Here is an 18,149-nt window from a genome sequence, read left to right as displayed (position 1 = left end):
TTTGCTGAGGCAATTGGGATTAAGTGACTTGCCCAGGGTCACACAGCTAGGAAGTATTAAGTGTCTGAGGTCAAATTTGAACTCAGATCCTCCTGACTTCAGGGCTGGTGCTCTATCCACTCACTACCTAGCTGCCCCTGATCTGATTTTTCTTATGTAGCTTTACACACCATGTAGGGAATCTTGTGACCCAGCAAAGGGGCACTCCTTATTTTAATAATTCAGGAGAATAAATATCCAGACTGAGTCTAGGTGACCAGAATTGGAAAACCACTTTGTCATCTGGACAAATTTTCAAAAGGTAAATAGGTGTCTGAACTCTGACCAAGAAAATAAACTTTGGATTTGAAGAAGTCTAGGTTATTTGTCTGGGATCTAAGCATGGATTCAATGCATCCAGGTAATTTGGGGAGGATCTAAAATAGGTATTGTCTAGAAATAAAAATATTTCATAGAAGAGTAAACTTAAGAATTGGGGAAATCAGCAGTCTGAAACTGCTCCTCTTTCCCTAAGGGCACACTGATTTGTTTTCATTATATCTCAGACATGCAGGCTGTTAAAACAAATGGAATATTTACACTTGAGATGATTCTAAATTATAGTTTCTCCTTTGCATGCAACTTGGTTTTCAAAAGTTAACAGTAATTAATATGCTATCTCACTGTGAGTGCAGTATCACAGAAACATCTATACAGTGAAACTTTAAGACTTCCATTAATACAGAGATCATTGCTGAGGGCTATCCTGGTAAATTGTGGCTGCATCTAAACTTTATTTAAAGATACAATCAATTTCTATTAAATCTGGTTATATGTCATCATATTAAAATTATACCATGCAATCTTATATAAAGAATACCTTCCCCTTTAAAATAAGTCTTTCCTTTTATCTTCTGCTTAACTGTAGTATCCCATGTATTATACCCCTTCCCTTCCCAAAGAGCCATCCCATGTGACAATAACATTTTTTCTGGAAAGGAAAAAAGAGAAAAAAAAGATCAGCACAACTGATCAATTTATTGGAAAAGTGCAAAAATATATGTGCAATGTGAGGCACTTGTAGATCTTCTACTTCCATAGAGGGGTTTGTTGAAGATATCTTCTCATATCTCTTTATCTCCCTTTATAAACTTTTTGTTTATAATTTTGTTACATTTTCTTTTGATTTGGGGATATGACATTCTTTGCATTTAAATTGTTATAGTTAATATATATATATACTGTTTTCTTGGGAGTGTTTACTTTACTCTACATTAATTTATATAAATCTTTCCATCACATACATCATTTCTTTTTTTAATTTTTAATAGTAGATTTTAATTTTCAAAATACATGCAAAGATAGTTTTCAACATTCATCCATGCAAAATCCTGGGTTTCAAGTTTTTCTCCCTCCTTTCTCCCACTTCCTATCCCTGGACAACAAGCAATCTAATATATATTAAACATGTGTAATTCTTCTATATATATCTCCACATTTATCATGTTACACAAGAAAAATCAGATCAAAAAGGAAAAAATGAAAAAGAAAGAAAAAAAGAAAGCAAACAACAAAAAGGTACAAATACTGTTCTGTAATCCATATTCAGTCCCCATAATCCTTTTTCTGGATACAGATGGCTTTCTCCATCACAAGTCTATTAGACTTGCCTTGAATCACATCATTATTGAAAAAAGCCACATCCATGAGAGTTAATCATCACACAATTTTTTGTTGCTATGTACAATGTTCTTTTGATTCTACTCACTTCTTTTAGCATCAGTTCATGTAATTTTCTCCAGGCCTCTTTAAAATCATCCTGCTGATGATTATAGAACAGTAATATTGCATAACATTCATATAATATAACATATTCAGCCATTTTCCAATAAATGGGCATCCATTTAATTTCCAGTTTCTTGCCACTATAAAAAGAGCTGCCACAAACAGTTTTGCACATGTGGATCACTTTCCCTCCTTTAAGGTCTCTCTGGGATACAGACCCAGGAGCTGGATCAAAAGATATGCATAATTTGATAGCCCTTTGGGCACAGTTCCAAATTGCTCTCCAGAATGGCAAGATCAGTGCACAACTCCACCAAAAATGTATCAGATATGCATCATTTCTTACAGCATAGTAATATTCTATCATATTCACATATTATAGTTTGTTTAGCTATGCCCCAATTGATGAGCATCTATTTATTTTCCAATTTTTGTTATTTTGTTGCATTGCTATTGTTATTGTACAATTTTTTTCCAATCATGTCTAATTCTTTGTGACCTCATTTGGGGTTTTCTTGGCAAAGATATTACATTGATTTGTCATTTCCTTCTCTAGTTCATTTTATAGATGAAGAGTTGAAGCAAAGTGATTTGCCCAGGATTACATAACCAGTGAACATCTGAGATCATTGAATTCAGAAAGACGAGTCTTCCTAACTCTAGCTATCACAAAAACTGTTGCTGTGATTTGGAGTTTGAAGAGACTTTTTTTTGTTAATGGCTTCCATGAGGAAATAATCTCAGTAATATAGTCTGTGATTCAAATTATATAGATATTTTGTTACCTTATTTGCATAATTCCAAATTATATTCCAAAATGGTTTTTATTTCATAGCTCCCCCAATAATGTGTTAGTGTACTTATCCTTCCACAACCTCTCCAACATTGAATATTGCCATTTTTGGTCATCCCTGCCAATTTGCAGGCTATGAGGTGAAGCCTCTACTTTGTTGGAATTTGCATTTCTCTTATTATTAGTGATTTGTATAATTTTTCATGTAGTTTTTAATACTTTGAAGTTCTTCGGAGAATTGTTTGTTTATATACTTTTTTCATTTATTTATTGGAAATGACTATTAGTCATATAAATTGTTTACATATATGTATATATGCATAAAATACATATATAATATATATATGGTAATTATATATCTTGGGTTCAAATTCCTTATCAGAAAAATTTAATACAAAACGTTTTTCTCCACTTAATCACTTACCTTCTTAACCTAGATGCATTAATATTGTGTTGCAGTTTTTCAGTTTCAAGTTCCGTCTTCTGCTGTAAAAACAGTATTATGTTCCCTTAATTACTTTATTTTAATCCATTTTTTTGAGTTTCTGGTTCCATTAGCTCTCCTTATCCTTTCTTCTCATTTTAATATTTATTCTTCCTTTCCTCCCCTTGAGCTAGTCCTGTTCCTTAGTTTTAAAATCTCCATTTTTGCACTTCTCACCAAAAAGATTACCTCTCTTCTCTTTCTATTTATTCTAGAGTCATTCTCTGACTCAAGATTCCTATAATTATCTATTTTCTTTTTTTTCCCCCCCTATATTCTTCATGCTGTCAAAGCTTCCAAAATATCTGGTTGAAAGTTTCTTTTTTAGATGTTTACTGACACTCACTTGTAAGAATTCACTCTGTGGATTTTTCTCTTTCATTGTGCTTCATTTCCATAACAATGCCAATGATAATTATTAGTAGTAACAATATTAATGATGATGAGTAGCAGATGACATTTATATAGCCTTACTATATGCTAAACAATTTACAATTGTAATCTCATTTGATCCTCCTGCCAATCCTGGGGAGATAAGTGCCATTATTATTCTTCCCATTTTATGTATGAGCAAACTGAGGCAAATAGAGGTTAAGTCAGTTGCCCAGGATCATATAGTTTGTGCCTGAGGCCACATTTGAACTCGTCTTCTAGGTACTTTGTACCACCTAGCACTACTCCATGGTAGGGGTTTTCTCTTATCATGTCCTTGATTAGGCAGCTCACCATTGATCTGTCTTTTGTTGACCTTTTTCTCTATATTTGCCTGTGTCCATGCTCTCCCACTCTTAAAGGTGTCAGTTACCTGCCCCATCCACCAAATCCCCCAGACCTTATCAGGTATAAAGTACCCATTTCTCTTTACTCACAATAACATTCAACAATGGAGCCCTCTCTCACTTCCCAGGCCAACCATTCTCCCTTTTCTCCTCTTTTTCTATCTTTTCCCTTCTCCTCCTCACTAACTAGCTCGTAGACTCTTCTCCTAGACCAATATCACCTGCCACCTTTGCTAGCCCTTGTTTTGATCCCAGAGCATCACACATTACTGTCCCCTTTCTCCCCTCCCTCCTGTTAGATATTCTTCCATGTTGTAATGAACCCACAAAAGAAACATTCACCTGTAGGCAGGGTATTATTGCCAAGTTCTATTCATCATACCCTTGTCTGCCTCTTCACTGTTACCTCTACTAGATTCCTGCGTTCTGTGTGGAAAGGTGAAGAATTTACAGATTAAGCACATATTATTCAGAGACTGTTAGTTAAAGTAGATCAAGTTCTATAGGCCTCAGTTTAGGCCTCTGAGAGTCACATGATTTTAAATAAGGCCTTGACTACATTCCATTGTCCAAAGAAGGGATTAAAAACATATATGTGGCCAAAGAAGCTGGATATCACCTTGTCTACTACATTCCACTGACCAAATAGGGGAATACAGACTTAAGTGACCAATTACAACATATAAAGGGTGGGATTTTGGAGGTTCTTTGTCTGAAATGTATAAAAGCTGTGAATATTTTCAAGGGAGTGGCTCTCTCCTGCTGTGAATTTGGCTCACAGACCAGGATGGGGTCCGCTTCTCAAGATTCTATTAAATAATTCTACTTTCTATGAGTGATCTCTGTCATAGTCAATTTGAGTAGATCTTTTTGTCCGAAACACTTCCTATTTATTTCCTTAAGTACCTTTGATCCCACTGTGCATACCCTTTGATCCAGCAGTGTTTCTACTGGGCTTATACCCCAAAAAGATACTAAAGAAAGGAAAGGGACTGTATGTGCCAAAATGTTTGTGGCAGCCCTGTTTGTAGTGGCTAGAAGCTGGAAAATGAAAGTATGTCCATCAATTGGAGAATGATTGAGTAAATTGTGGTATATGAATGTTATGGAATATTATTGTTCTGTAAGGAATGACCAGCAGGATGAATACAGAGAGGATTGGCGAGACTTACATGAACTGATGCTGAGGGAAATGAGCAGGACCAGGAGATCATTATATACCTCAACAACGATACTGTTTGAGGATGTATTCTGATGGAAGTGGATCTCTTCGATAAAGAGAGCCTTAATTGATCAAAGATGGACAGAAGCAGCTACACCCAGAGAAAGAACACTGGGAAATGAATATAAACTGCTTGCATTTTTGTTTTTCTTCCCGGGTTATTTCTACCTTCTGAATTCAATTCTCCCTGTGCAACAAGAAAAGTGTTCGGTTCTGCACACATATATTGTATCCAGGATATACTGTAACCTATTCAACATGTAAAGGACTGCTTGCCATCTGGGGGAAGGGGTGGAGGGAGGGAGGGGAAAAATCGGAACAGAAATGAATGCAAGGGATAATGCTGTAAAAAATTACCCTGGCATGCGTTCTATCAATAAAAAGATATTTTTAAAAATAAATAAATAAAAAATAAAGTAAATTAAGAACTTGTCAGTGCAAAAAAAAAAAAAAAAAGTACCTTTGATCCCTCTATGATCCAATCTGCTATTGCTAGTCTGTTTAATCATTCTTCCTGCATTTCTGTTGTTTGGGTTTTTCAAGAAGCAAATAATCTATTCAGTCCTGGTTTTCTTTCTTAAAAAGTTTCAAACTCTTTATTATTGAACATTCATCTTTTGTCTTACATAATTAAACCCAAATTTTCAGGATAGATTACCTTGAGTCTTCCCGAACTCTACTATTCCACAAATCATGTTATTTTCATTCCCTTCTTCTTTTTCTAGTGAGTGAATAGTGAATAATCACATTATTCAAATATCCTTTCCTTTATATTTGAAGATCTTTCTCCAGATGGCCCACAGAACTTGTGGTTTCTGAATCAATTTGTTAAATTTAACCATTATAAAGTTTGCAGGGATGGGTTTTTTTTTTTCTTTCTAGAAGTAATCTGTGAATTCTTTCAACTGAGCTTTCATTTTCTTTTTTTTTTTTTCATTTTTTAAAATTTTATTTTATTTTTATTTATTTATTTAATAACTTTTTGTTGACAGAACCTATGCCAGGGTAATTTTTTACAGCATTATCCCTTGCACTCACTTCTGTTCCGATTTTTCCCCTCCTTCCCTCCACCCCCTTCCCCAGATGGCAAGCAGTCCTTTACATGTTAAATAGGTTACAGTATATCCTAGATACAATATATGTGTGCAGAACCGAACAGTTCTCTTGTTGCACAGGGAGAATTGGATTCAGAAGGTAGAAATAACCTGGGAAGAAAAACAAAAATGCAAGGAGTTTATATTCATTTCCCAGTGTTCTTTCTTTGGGTGTATGAGCTTTCATTTTCTATGTTGACAAGTTCTCTGGACATTTATTTCCTTTACTATGCTGTTAAGATATTTTTGTTCTGCCATGGTTTTCTGGAAGATCTATGATTCCTTAGGTTGTCTCTCTGCATCCTGTCTTTGACTAAAGTATGTATCTTTCTTAAATAGTGAGCATCTTTTCTTTTAATGATTTTTTTCTTGTCTTGTTAATATAATTAGCATTTCTAATACTAAATCAGATAGTAGCATTGAAAATGCTTTACTTCTAATCTTATTAAAAAGACCTATAGTTTGTCCCCAATATTTATCATGTCAGCACTAGATTGTAGATATAGTCTACTTATCATTTTAAGAAAAGATCCATTTGTTCTTATTATGGGCCAGAACTTGAAACAAAGGATTCTTACAAGGTGTTAACTCAGTGGAATTGATAAAGACAATAGTTGTTTAGACATGGTGCTTAAAAGTTCTCTAGTTCAGTTCATGTACTTAGTACTTAACATAGTTCCACAAGATTCACACCTATCATAAAAGAGCATATAGGCTCAGATAAACTCAGCCAGAATCAGAACTAGGGAAGACAGAGAAGTGGTGGCAGGCTGTCCTCCTTCGCTTCTTCACTGAAACTAAGACATTCAGAAGGACCTCAAGAAAGCTGGCCCGAGCTCCAGGCAAGGAAACAATAAAGTATTTGGACTTTAACCCTGGCTATTCTTCTGGTGATTACTGAATTGAAATGAAGGCTGCCCAGAGATCCCAAGAAAACCAAACCAAAGAGAACACTACATGTTCCCATGTTTTCTAGTATTTTTTTAAAAACAGAAATGAGTATTATATTTTGTCAAAAATCCTTTCTATTTTGAACTTGTTGATATTATCATATTAGTTTGTTGTTATTATGGGCCAGTTATATTTATAGTTTTCCTAATATTGAATCAAGGCTGTATTTCTATATAATGGATTTCCAGCTCAGTCAAAATATATAATACTTGTGATATGTTTCTGAAGCCTTTTTGCTAATATTTTACTTTTAAATGTTTGCATGAATATTTTTATTAGGGATAGTAGTCATAGTTTTCTTTTTCTGATTTTCCTTGGCTTATATATTAATTCTATCACAAAAGTATAAGGAAATTGTCAGGGTCTCCTTTTTTTATAAATATTTTGTATCATATTGGAATTATTCTTTGGATGTTTGATAGAATTCACTGGTAAATATATCTAGTCTCACTTTTAATTTGGGAATTCATTATTGATTTCCTCCATTTCTGTTTCTCATATTTAAATTCTCTCTCTTCTTTAATCTGAATATTTTGTTTTATAAATACTTATCTATTAAGTTGTAAGATTTATTGGAATATATTTGAAGAAAATGGTTTTAAATCTTTTTATTTATTTTCTTGTAAATTCTTTTTCATTTTTAATAACTGCTAATTTGGTGTTTCCCTTTAAGGCAAATTAGTTAATGCTTTATCTATTGTACTTTTAAAAAAATCTAGTGTCACTTATTAAATCAAACTTTTCAACTTCAACTTTTCATAATTTTAATTTTGATTTTTGTATTTTAGAATTTTGTCAGTTTTCAAAGTTTTTCCCATCTCACCAATTGTTCTTTCTCTCTTCTGTTGATGACTTCTCCTAAGAATTGTGCATTCTATAAATCTTGGTTTGTTGTCTCATACTTGTTATTGTCTTTAATGAAATTATCCTTTCTGATATTTTCCCAAGAATTAAATTCAAGCTTACTAACCTATAGTTTGCAGACTTTGTTATCCATTTCTTAAAAATTGGAATCATATTTTGTAGTGTTTCTCATCTTTTTCATTCAGGTCAAAGGTTTGTATTTCCATTGTCACCTGTTAGGAACATTGCAGAATGGTAACATTCCCACCAAGAAAGTGGAGACTCTAGTGCTAGGAAAAGACATTAATGGTGATGATAGTTCAAGGACCACTAAACAAACCATCCTGCTTTGACTTGTCTTGATTTGTTCTTCCATAGAGATTGGGTTATTTTGTTTTGTTTTACATCAGCTTTGAACTTCTTCTTGAATTTTGCTCTTTTCTTTTTTTTGTTAACAGAAAAGATTGACCAGGAAAAGAGTGAAGTAAAGGAGATTGAATATCGCATGAGGAGCATGGACAATGACCTGAAAAAATTTAACACTTTGATCTGCAAGAACAGAGAGAGCACTGAGGAGCTACAGCAGGGCAACTTGGTGACAGAGAATGAGTTTGTTCGCTCACTTAAGGTACAGTAGCCTGATACCTCATCTACAAGAAGAAAATAGAGGAAATTATTTCTCTTGCTCTACTTTGAGGAAGATGAGGTCTTCGAAAAGATTTTGATGTTAAATTCTGCTCTGTTAAAGTAACAGTTGGTTTGATTTCCCAACTATAGGCATCTGAGAAGGAATCCATTGAACTGCAAGAAAAGCTGGTCTCCTTGAATGAAGAGAAAAAGACTCTCCTGAATAAACTGGTCGAAGCAGAGTGAGCATGTGACATTTGGTTTTGTCTATTGGTTGCTAAAATCTTCTAAATACTTTGTTAGAAATTTGACTTTTAAGATCAGAAATGCCCAAGGCCATTCCCTGACTCTCCTTAGTAAGGTTAATTTTATGTAATATTATCTTATGAATTATTTTCCCCAACAACTTTTGGGCATTGTATTATGTCATTATTGGTCCTTAGAACTCTATCAAACTAAACAACATAATTGAGAGCCTTAAAATCTGAAATACTAAATGAAATAATTTTTAAAGAAGAATGAAGGCAAAATAGCACTTCTAGGTCTCTAATTATGTTTCAAGTCAGTAATCAACTCTATTTGGTACTGGTTTGAAAAAATAGAAAAGTAGGTCAGTAGGACAATTTAGACAAAGAAAAATAAAAATAAATTCAATATTTTGATGAATTTGAAAACATAAATTAGGAAAGAACTCTTTTTCACAAGATTTATAGAGAAATTAAATAAGCAGTCTAGTAGAAATTAGTTTTAGATGAACATCTTATACTGTATACCCTAATAAATCCAAAATGGATAATTAAAGATCATAGAATTTAAAAAGTAGAAGAGAGACTGATCAAGTACTTTTCATAGCTATTAAAATAGAGGTGAATTCTAAAACAAATGTGGTAATGTATATATGCCAAATATGATAAGTACGTAGATAGAATAATTTTTATTTCAGAAGTTTTTCATGAACAGAATTAACACAACTAGGATATAATGAATTCTTTTGTAAATCTATTTTTCAGTGAATCAAGTATTAGTTTACTCCCCTTTCCATCCTCTACCTTATTCCATTAAAAAAAAAAAACCTAAAATAAAAATCTGACAATAAATAGGCATAGATAAGCAAAAGGAAGGGAAAGCGAAAGGGAAAAGAAAAGGGAAGGGAAAAGGAAAGGGAAACAAAATAAAACATGATAGATTTTTCTTATGTCAAAAATAAAGGGAAAAAAAGGGAAGGGAAAAAGGAAGGGAAGGAAAGGAAAGGAAGGAGGAGGGGAAGGAAGGAGAGAAAGAAACAAAGATTATTATTTCTACATTGGCAGTGCCCAGAAATGCATGTCTCATTGTGCATCTTAAGTTCATCTTTCAGAGGTGAGCAGCATTATCATTAGTCCTTTGGAGATATGGTTGGTCATTGTATTGATCAGAGTTCTAAGTCTTTCCTTTGAAAGACTTCTTTAAGTTTGTCTTTAAAATGCTGTTATGATATAAATTGTTCTGACTCAGATTTTCTAAAACCATTCCATTCATCGTTTATTTCTACACAATAATATTCCATTATTTTCATATACTATAGTTTCTTCAGTTCTTTCACAAATGACAAATAGGTTTATGCCAATATAAAAAGAGCTGCTATAAATTTTATTTTTTTTTCCACATATGGTTTTATTTCCTCTTTCTTTAACCTTAGAGTAATAGACCTAGTAGTTGCATTTAGTGACTTTTAGAGTATAGTTCCAAATGGCTTTTCAGAATAGCTGGACTAATTCTATGTATAGTAATTTTAGTATGCCGGTTTTCTCAGAGTCCCTTCAATACTGCCTGTCTACCTTTTTAGTCATTTTTGCTAATCTGATAGGTATAAGACATAAAACCTCAGAGTTACTTAAATTTGTATTTCTATAATTATTAGTGCTCTAGAAAGTGTTTTTTTTCAAATATGGTTTAAATATCTTAATATCTTAAGATTGCTTTGTTTGAAAAAAACCCTTTTTATAACTTTTGATAATTTGTCAATTGAGGAATGACTCATTCTTATAAATTTGAAACACTTCCTCCTATATCTTGGAAATGAGACTTTTATTAGAAAAATTTGCTGCAATAGATTTTTTCATAGTTAACTTGCTCTATAAAATTCTATGACATACAAAAGCTATAGTTATAATCCCTGTGTAGTGGCAACAGAATAGATAATACATTTAATTACTCCCAGGTTCTCTAATTTTAACTCTAAAATGTTTTGATTCTAAGTTCACAATGTGAACTCCGAAGGAAAGGCTGTAAGCTAACTCCTACCTTTTGAGATAACTGATACCTTTCAATTCTTCATTCTTTTTTTTCTTACCTTTCAAGACACCAAATTATGCTTTGGGAGAAAAAAATCCAACTGGCAAAGGAAATGAGAGCTGCGGTTGATTCAGAAACTGGCCAGGCTGAGATTCGAACCATGAGAGCAGAGATTCATAGGATGCAGGTGAGTAAACATGGAGAGAGAAAGAAAGAACACAGTTTGATGAACCAAACCTTGTGAAACACACCAAAATAACAGCTTACAAAGACAAATACAGCGTAACCTATTATCATTTTTCCCAAGTCACCCACGTATCTCTCTAAAAGATCTACAGAATCAAAATCTGAATTGAGTTGAAGATATAGTCCTGTTTTTATTATATTAAGATCACTATACCTTTATGTTAACCCTTAGCAATGGAATTCAAATAAGATTCTTCTAAGAAAAGAAAAGGAGCCTATTCAGATGCAAAATACATAGTTTTAATTTAACTATGGCCAGATAAACTTGTTCAAAAAGAATTTATTCACATAAAAGAGTACATATCCTTTCCCTTAAGAGCCTGTTTCCCCCTACTGTCATTTTTTTCCCAGAGTTCATTTGCCTAAATCTTTAAGATTAGCTAGGAAGAGACAACTATCAGGTCAAAGGCTCAGAGGAAAAAAAAAAAAAAAAAAAAAAAAAAAAAAAACATGGACAAAGAAGAAAAATAAATTCAAATAAAATACTAGCCTATTGCATTTTTACAAAATTTTTTCAAGAATTTGCAATTTACTTTTGTCACATGCATAAAACACTGTCATGACATTGAGTTTTACTCCATACAACATTTCTATTTAGACAAAATTGTGCAGGAACAAATATTTGACCATAGTTTGTTTGTTTTTTTAAAGTTTATAGTAGAACTGACTTAAAAAGAATGGTTTGATATTAGGAAAGTATACAATATAGTAAATTATATCAAGGAAAAGATTAAAATAATTATATTAATACACAGAAAAATCTTTTGATAAATTATCTATTTGTATTTAAAAAACTAAAACATGATAGATTTTTCTTATGTCAAGAAACAAAAATTCTAAGTAAAATCACAACAGCCAAGAGATTTTACTTGCTTAAACAAAAGGAAACAGATTTGAATACTGATTCAATTCTTAAATTCTTAAAAAGCACAGCTTTACATTTTTATAGGTTTTAAGGGGAGATGAAATAAGCAACAGTGGAAAAAATATCAAAGATATTATAACATTTTTCAATTTTTATGTCATTAGCTGAGACAATGGAAAGGGATGGCTGCATAGGAAAGGAGGTTTGGAACAGTTGCTGCAGGGAGTATGATAGTCAATCAAGAAAGAATAAAAGGATTGCCTTGTAGTGAAGACCTAATTGAGATTTGATAAAAAAGAATTTATAATAGGCTTAGGTGGTAAGATGGAATGACTTCCTCCAGTTATGTTTAGCATTATCAGAGTAACAGTAGAGAAGGTGGATGATGTAAATAACAAAATCAAGAATGAACCGATTTTAAGCAACACAAGAACAAAAAGAATAAGGGAAATAAGGGCTTAATAAACCCCAAATGATGAAAATACTTGGATTAGGCTACAAAAAGTATTAGGAAAATTGGATAGCCATATGTCAAAAATGGGATTAGACCCATATTGCACATCATATAACTATGCTAAATTACAAGTGGATTGACCATCTAAATTTAAAACATCCTAACACACACACACACACACACACACACACAAAGAATTCCTCTTCTATGTGAAGAAATGTAGTAGCCAAAAATGAAACCAGTCTGGAATAGACTCAATTGTAGATTCTTAAGGAAAGGAATGATGTGTGTGTGTGTGTGTAAAATCTGGGACCAAAAATACAAATAAAAAATTAGTTGGGAGAGGACCCTGGCAAAACTGAATTTAGGAGTTTGCAAAATAATTTTCATGACTCTAAATTTCATCCAGAAACAAAGGCCCACTTTTTAATAGGAATATTTTACATATTTGTTAAATGGCTACCAGTGACTAAGAAGTATAGTTTCCAAAGAACTTTTATAAAATATTACAAAGCTTAATAGAAAGGAACATAGCTACTGTGAGAAAACTATCACATATTACAAACAAGGAATTATGCCAAAGGAAAGCCAGCATAAAGGCTGTCATCTAAGAAATGAATGATTGCAAAAGAAGAATGGGGTAAGAATAAAGGATAATGAATGTATATCCTGTGAACTATTATCCTATTGATGTCAGGAGAAAGTAAGAAAGATCCAAACCAAATTGAGTGAATCTCTTGTGGTAAACTTATGGATTTGGGCAAGAATCCCATAGTTTGGGCCAACAAAGGTGAGTAACAATCTACAGTATTGAAGGGAATGCTCACTGTTTGGGGATCACAGAATCATTTGCATATTTGAGTATTCTTCAGCCATGGATTGGCAATTACTACTTTTCAACAGTTCTTACATATTTTAGTTGTCAAGTTTTAAATTTCATATATGCTGTAAATATTTTCCCAATCTGTTTTTCTATTTCATTATTATTGTTATAGAAACTTCTGTATTTTCAAAGTTAATTGGTGTTGTCCCTAATAACTTATTGAATAAATATTGAGTAGTAATTGATTTAATTAATAATGAATTGGCTATAGAATTTTGTTAATTCTTTTAATTGTAGAATTAACAATAATTAATTAAATAAGTTGAATTAATTTGATAAAAAACTTATCTTCCCTCCACAACTGGAATATTTTATTCAATTTCTTCTACATTTTTGTAGTTGATTTTTCCCTTAAAAGTTTCTCTCTCTTTCAGCTGGAATTCAGCAGGGGATAGGGTATAAAACATGAGGCAATATGGTGTAGAAGATAGAGAACTGGTCTTGAAGCCAAGAAGACTAGAGTTTAGGTTCTGCCTTTGAATACATATTGGTTATGTGACCCTGAGCAAGTCACTTAACCTATCAATGCTTTAGGAAACTCTTATAAGAACTCTCTTGTAAGACTATAACTTATAGAAAAGTGGTGACTTGTAGTGATAATGCTTTTTCCTGCCATGTTGCAAACCAGTTTTCCCAGGTACTTTAGTTAAATAATGAATTCTTTCCCCAGATTTTCTTTTTATAGTTTATCAAACACTAATCTTTTCTATACATTTGGTTGGTTATCTGGTACCTCTATTCTGTTCCATGTTTTCTCCAGTATTACTATATAACATGTTTTTAAGCCTGTAACTGCAAAATCACTATCATCAGCCTTTGTCTTCATTGTGTTCATTGACATTTTTCCTGCTAACTTTTCAATATGAATTTCATTATGGATTTCTTTTGTTCTCTAAAGAAGTTCCTGCATATGTTAACTAATATTACATTAAACATATAAATTAATTTGGGAAGTGTTTTCATTTTTTAGTATGTAAAATTGATCCATCTATGAACATTGAATGTCTCTCCAACTTAAAATTTAAGTCCTTCTTTATTATGGTCATTACTCTAACTTCTCTTAATTCCAGCATTAATACTTCTAATGTCTTTTTCCTGGTTTCCTGCAATTAATCAGAATTTTCAATCGTATGTCAAATAAAAGAGATGAGTGTATGATTCCTTGTTCTCTTTGCATATTATGTGGTTTTTGACTATTTTTCTTACATTAAGGAAAAATTATTGAATGTTCTTTTTACTGTTTTTTTTTTTTAATCATTAGTGACTTTGGATTTGACTAAAAGTTTTTTCCATATCTGTTGATAGAATTACTATTTAAATTTTTTTTTTGGTTTATATGCTTTCATTATGTTCATCTTTTTTGTGATATGAAGCAATCTTCATGTATAAACCTTACTTGGTACTGAACCCTAAATGAATTTTACAGTCTTATATTTGACTTAGTATTTTTATATCACAACTAAGTGATGCAGTTGCATAGAGTTAGAAGGTTAGAATCTGTACACTAAAGGCCTGAATTAGTAAAGTTAGAAAGACTTATTTTCCTGAGTTTAAATCTTGCCTTAGATACTTAGTAGCTGTGTTTTCCCTTGATCCTGTTTATCTCATTCTGTGGTTAAACCAAACTGGTTATCTTGCCTTGTTTTATGTTTATGATATCTTCACTCCTTGCTTTTCTCTCTTTCTTATAATTCCTGATTTCCTTTAAAACTATGAAGCCTGGGGCAGCTAAGTGGCATGGTTAGAGCACCAGCCCTGAAGCCAGGAGGACCTGAGTTCAAATCTGAACTCTGGGCAAGTCATTTAAACCCCAATTACCTCAGCAAAACAAACAAACAAGCAAAACAAAAAATTATGAAGCCTAACCAATCTTCCTCCCTCCTGTCTTCTGATATCTTTATCAACCCAAATCACCTGTTTTTATTTTTCATATCTATATCTATCTGTCTCATTAGAGAGCAGAATCTGTTTCATTTTTGTCTTACCTGGGCTGGACAAAGTAGCTGGTACATATTGGGTGCATAATAAATGCTTGATTATTGATCCTGCTAATATAATTAAGGGGGGGTGTCCTTTTTTTTTGTCCTTAATTCCCAGTCTCAATACATTCTGTGCTCTAACACATCTAACACTATTTGTATAATACCATACTATTGTTAAGCCTTTATTGATGCTCGTGGTTCTATTTTCTTCATATACATATATATATATATATATATATATCTTTTTAAAATTAACATTGCTTAGAAACACATTCTAGACACTATGTAAGTTCTTTGTGCATCTATATTGTTTTCTTCAAACAACTTTCATTTTTTTCCCCTCTGCCGTAGTTGTTTTCTTTTTATCTCTGTAATTTCATTCTCGAATTTCCCATTTATCCTGAATTGACTTCCCAAATAGAATTTTAGTCCACTGGATCCTATCCGAATCTTTTGAAATCTCTCTTTTTCAAAATGTAGGACCACAGCTGCCTTTCCTCTCCTCTTGTCTGTTACAAATCCCAAGAGGCAGTGATCAGTTCTATACAAGGATCTCATCATTTCTATTCTAGCCATCAGTTCCTTCCTGTTAATAAGAATAAGATCCAGTATAGACTTACTGCTTAATTGCTTGCTCCATTTTTTGAAAGATAAAAAATGATCATTAAATCAAGTTAAAAAATTATTTTGCTTTTGGCAGGGAGCTTCAGGGCCAGAATAATTGATGTCTCTTGATCTTTTTCCTGATTACTTTTTCATCTATTTCCCCTTTCTGCCTAGGTAGTATACTCCAATGGTTATCCCTATCACATACCTATTCAACAAATTCTTTATTATGTTTAGGGTCAAATGCAAACTCCTTTGATTTTGTAAATCCTTCTTAACCTTCCAAACTATCTTTCCAATGACATCACATGTTAACTCCTCTTTATGAACTCTTGTCTAGCCAAATTAGCCTTAATGTTTGGATGTCCTTTCTATTCCTTCTGCCTATTAGAATCCTTTGTTTTCTTTAAAGTTCACTTTATACATGAGAGCTTTCCTGGTTTTACCAACTCTTAATGCTTTTCCCCCAAATTATCTTATTTGTATATTGTTTTGATTATGCGATGTGTATGCATATGTTATCTCTGTTTGAAGAAGAGACCCCGAAACTCTAAAACTCTTTGAAGGAGAAAATCTTCAACTTTGCCTCAGTGAGGAACCTCACCCGAGGGAAAGGAGACAGTTTCATTCTATTATCTAGGTGGAGTTGGTTCAGTCCTGAGCAAAAGAATTCCAACCCTATTGAATTAAAGATACTCATTCAATTATATTCAAATTCTAGCTCAAGCTGAAACCCAGCTTGTAGATGAGCCAACTTGGGCTATCCCAACCCCCACTAAGACCCAATATAATAGCTTCCTTCAACAAAGGTCTTTTGCAGATGGACCTTGGTAGCTCACTCAGCTGCTAGGACTTTCTGTCCACTGAGAACTGCATTCTCAGTGCAAAACTCCATTTTCCAATAGATCTGCCACTATAGAAGTCAGTCTCTTGGTAAACTGATTTCTATTTAATAAACTTTCATTTTGCAACTAATAATTCTGGAATGAGTGAATTCTTTCACTTCACTAATCTAGACCACTCAAACAGCATCATGTTCAGTAGAATGTAAATAACTTGAGGGCAAGGACTACTTTATTTAGTAAATGTTCAATAATTACTTTTTGATTCATTGTCAAAATCATTTCTGTTTCTGTCTCCATTGATCTTGATATAAATGTTTTCTACTGTGCTTCCCCTCTGATTCTTTTATTTCTATACAAAAATATAAACTTCAATATACAGTTCATCTCCCCTTTATTTATCTTGTTTCTTTTGAGCCATGTTCTATTTATGAATCTATTATTCATTCTAAATTTCAGCAATAATCATGAGGCCAAATTTATGTCCTTCTAACATAGAAGGATCCCTCAGTTCTCTCACTCATTGACTAAACAGTAGGCATTTGCTTTTGAAATCACAGATTTTATTACTTCTTTCTTGGATTTTGTCTTCTGAGATCTGGAGTTTTCGGTTTCTTACTCCAAACTTCATAGATATCAGTAATAGTTTTCTGGTTTCTTCTGGTAGTTTCATGGATCATCAGAAGGAAGTAGTTGCCAACTGTCTTGATAAATCTTTGAAGGTTCTCTGTTGTGTATTGGAAACATGACCTGAGACACAACAGACTTATCCTTGTTATCAAATCAACAAATTGCTGCATCAGTCCTCCTGGGGAGACAATCACCAATCACCCTTCAGAACTTGTTCTGACTCTCTCCCAATATCTTTTATTTCAGTGATTTCCATTTAATACAATAAGAACAACATTATTATCTAACATTTATGTACTGCTCACTATGTTGCTGAACAAGGAAAGTCAGGCAAAAAGAGATAACTTCTCCAGGTGCCTGAGGCCATATTTGAGCTGGGATTTTCCTGACTCATGACCTGGTACTTGCTCTATTGAATCACTAGCTGTCCTATTCAGTAGTTTGAAAAGCCCAACAATAGTCCAAGGAAACTGTTTCACTCTAAAAATCTTTTAATAGTACCTCAAGCAGTACTAAATAACTAAAATAACTAAATAATAAAATAATAAGCAGAATAAAATGAACATATTAAATTACCCAGGGGATTCAAAACACAGTTTTGTTGTTATTATTGAAAGGAATTTGCTGAACAAAAAAACACTGGAAATCATTATTCTTCCTGATAGCTTCTTGGCCTCTACTATTTCATTCCTTAGAGGACAAATAGCTTCTGCTTCTTTAGAGCACATGGGTCCCTACTTTTGGAGAGAGAAAGCTTTAGATTTGTTTTTTAGTTCTAAATGGACACTTGTCCTTTTCCCTTCCCTTCCT

General features: G+C 32.8%; 1 protein-coding gene across 1 annotated transcript in view; it reads left to right on the top strand.

Annotated features, from left to right (window-relative positions):
• The window catches only part of CCDC40 (coiled-coil domain containing 40), a 91,775-nt gene that overhangs the window by 53,267 nt on the left and 20,359 nt on the right, over positions 1-18,149 (top strand). Inside the window, exons 15-17 of the mRNA XM_051995431.1 lie at positions 8,389-8,558; positions 8,708-8,799; positions 10,898-11,018. Of these exons, the coding sequence (XP_051851391.1) occupies positions 8,389-8,558; positions 8,708-8,799; positions 10,898-11,018 (383 nt within the window). The remainder of the gene's footprint in view (positions 1-8,388; positions 8,559-8,707; positions 8,800-10,897; positions 11,019-18,149) is intronic.

Source organism: Antechinus flavipes, chromosome 4, assembly GCF_016432865.1.
Source record: "Antechinus flavipes isolate AdamAnt ecotype Samford, QLD, Australia chromosome 4, AdamAnt_v2, whole genome shotgun sequence".
Lineage (NCBI taxonomy): Eukaryota > Metazoa > Chordata > Mammalia > Dasyuromorphia > Dasyuridae > Antechinus > Antechinus flavipes.
The sequence above is the reverse complement of the archived record's forward strand: the minus strand, read 5'-3'. Positions and strand labels throughout refer to the sequence as shown.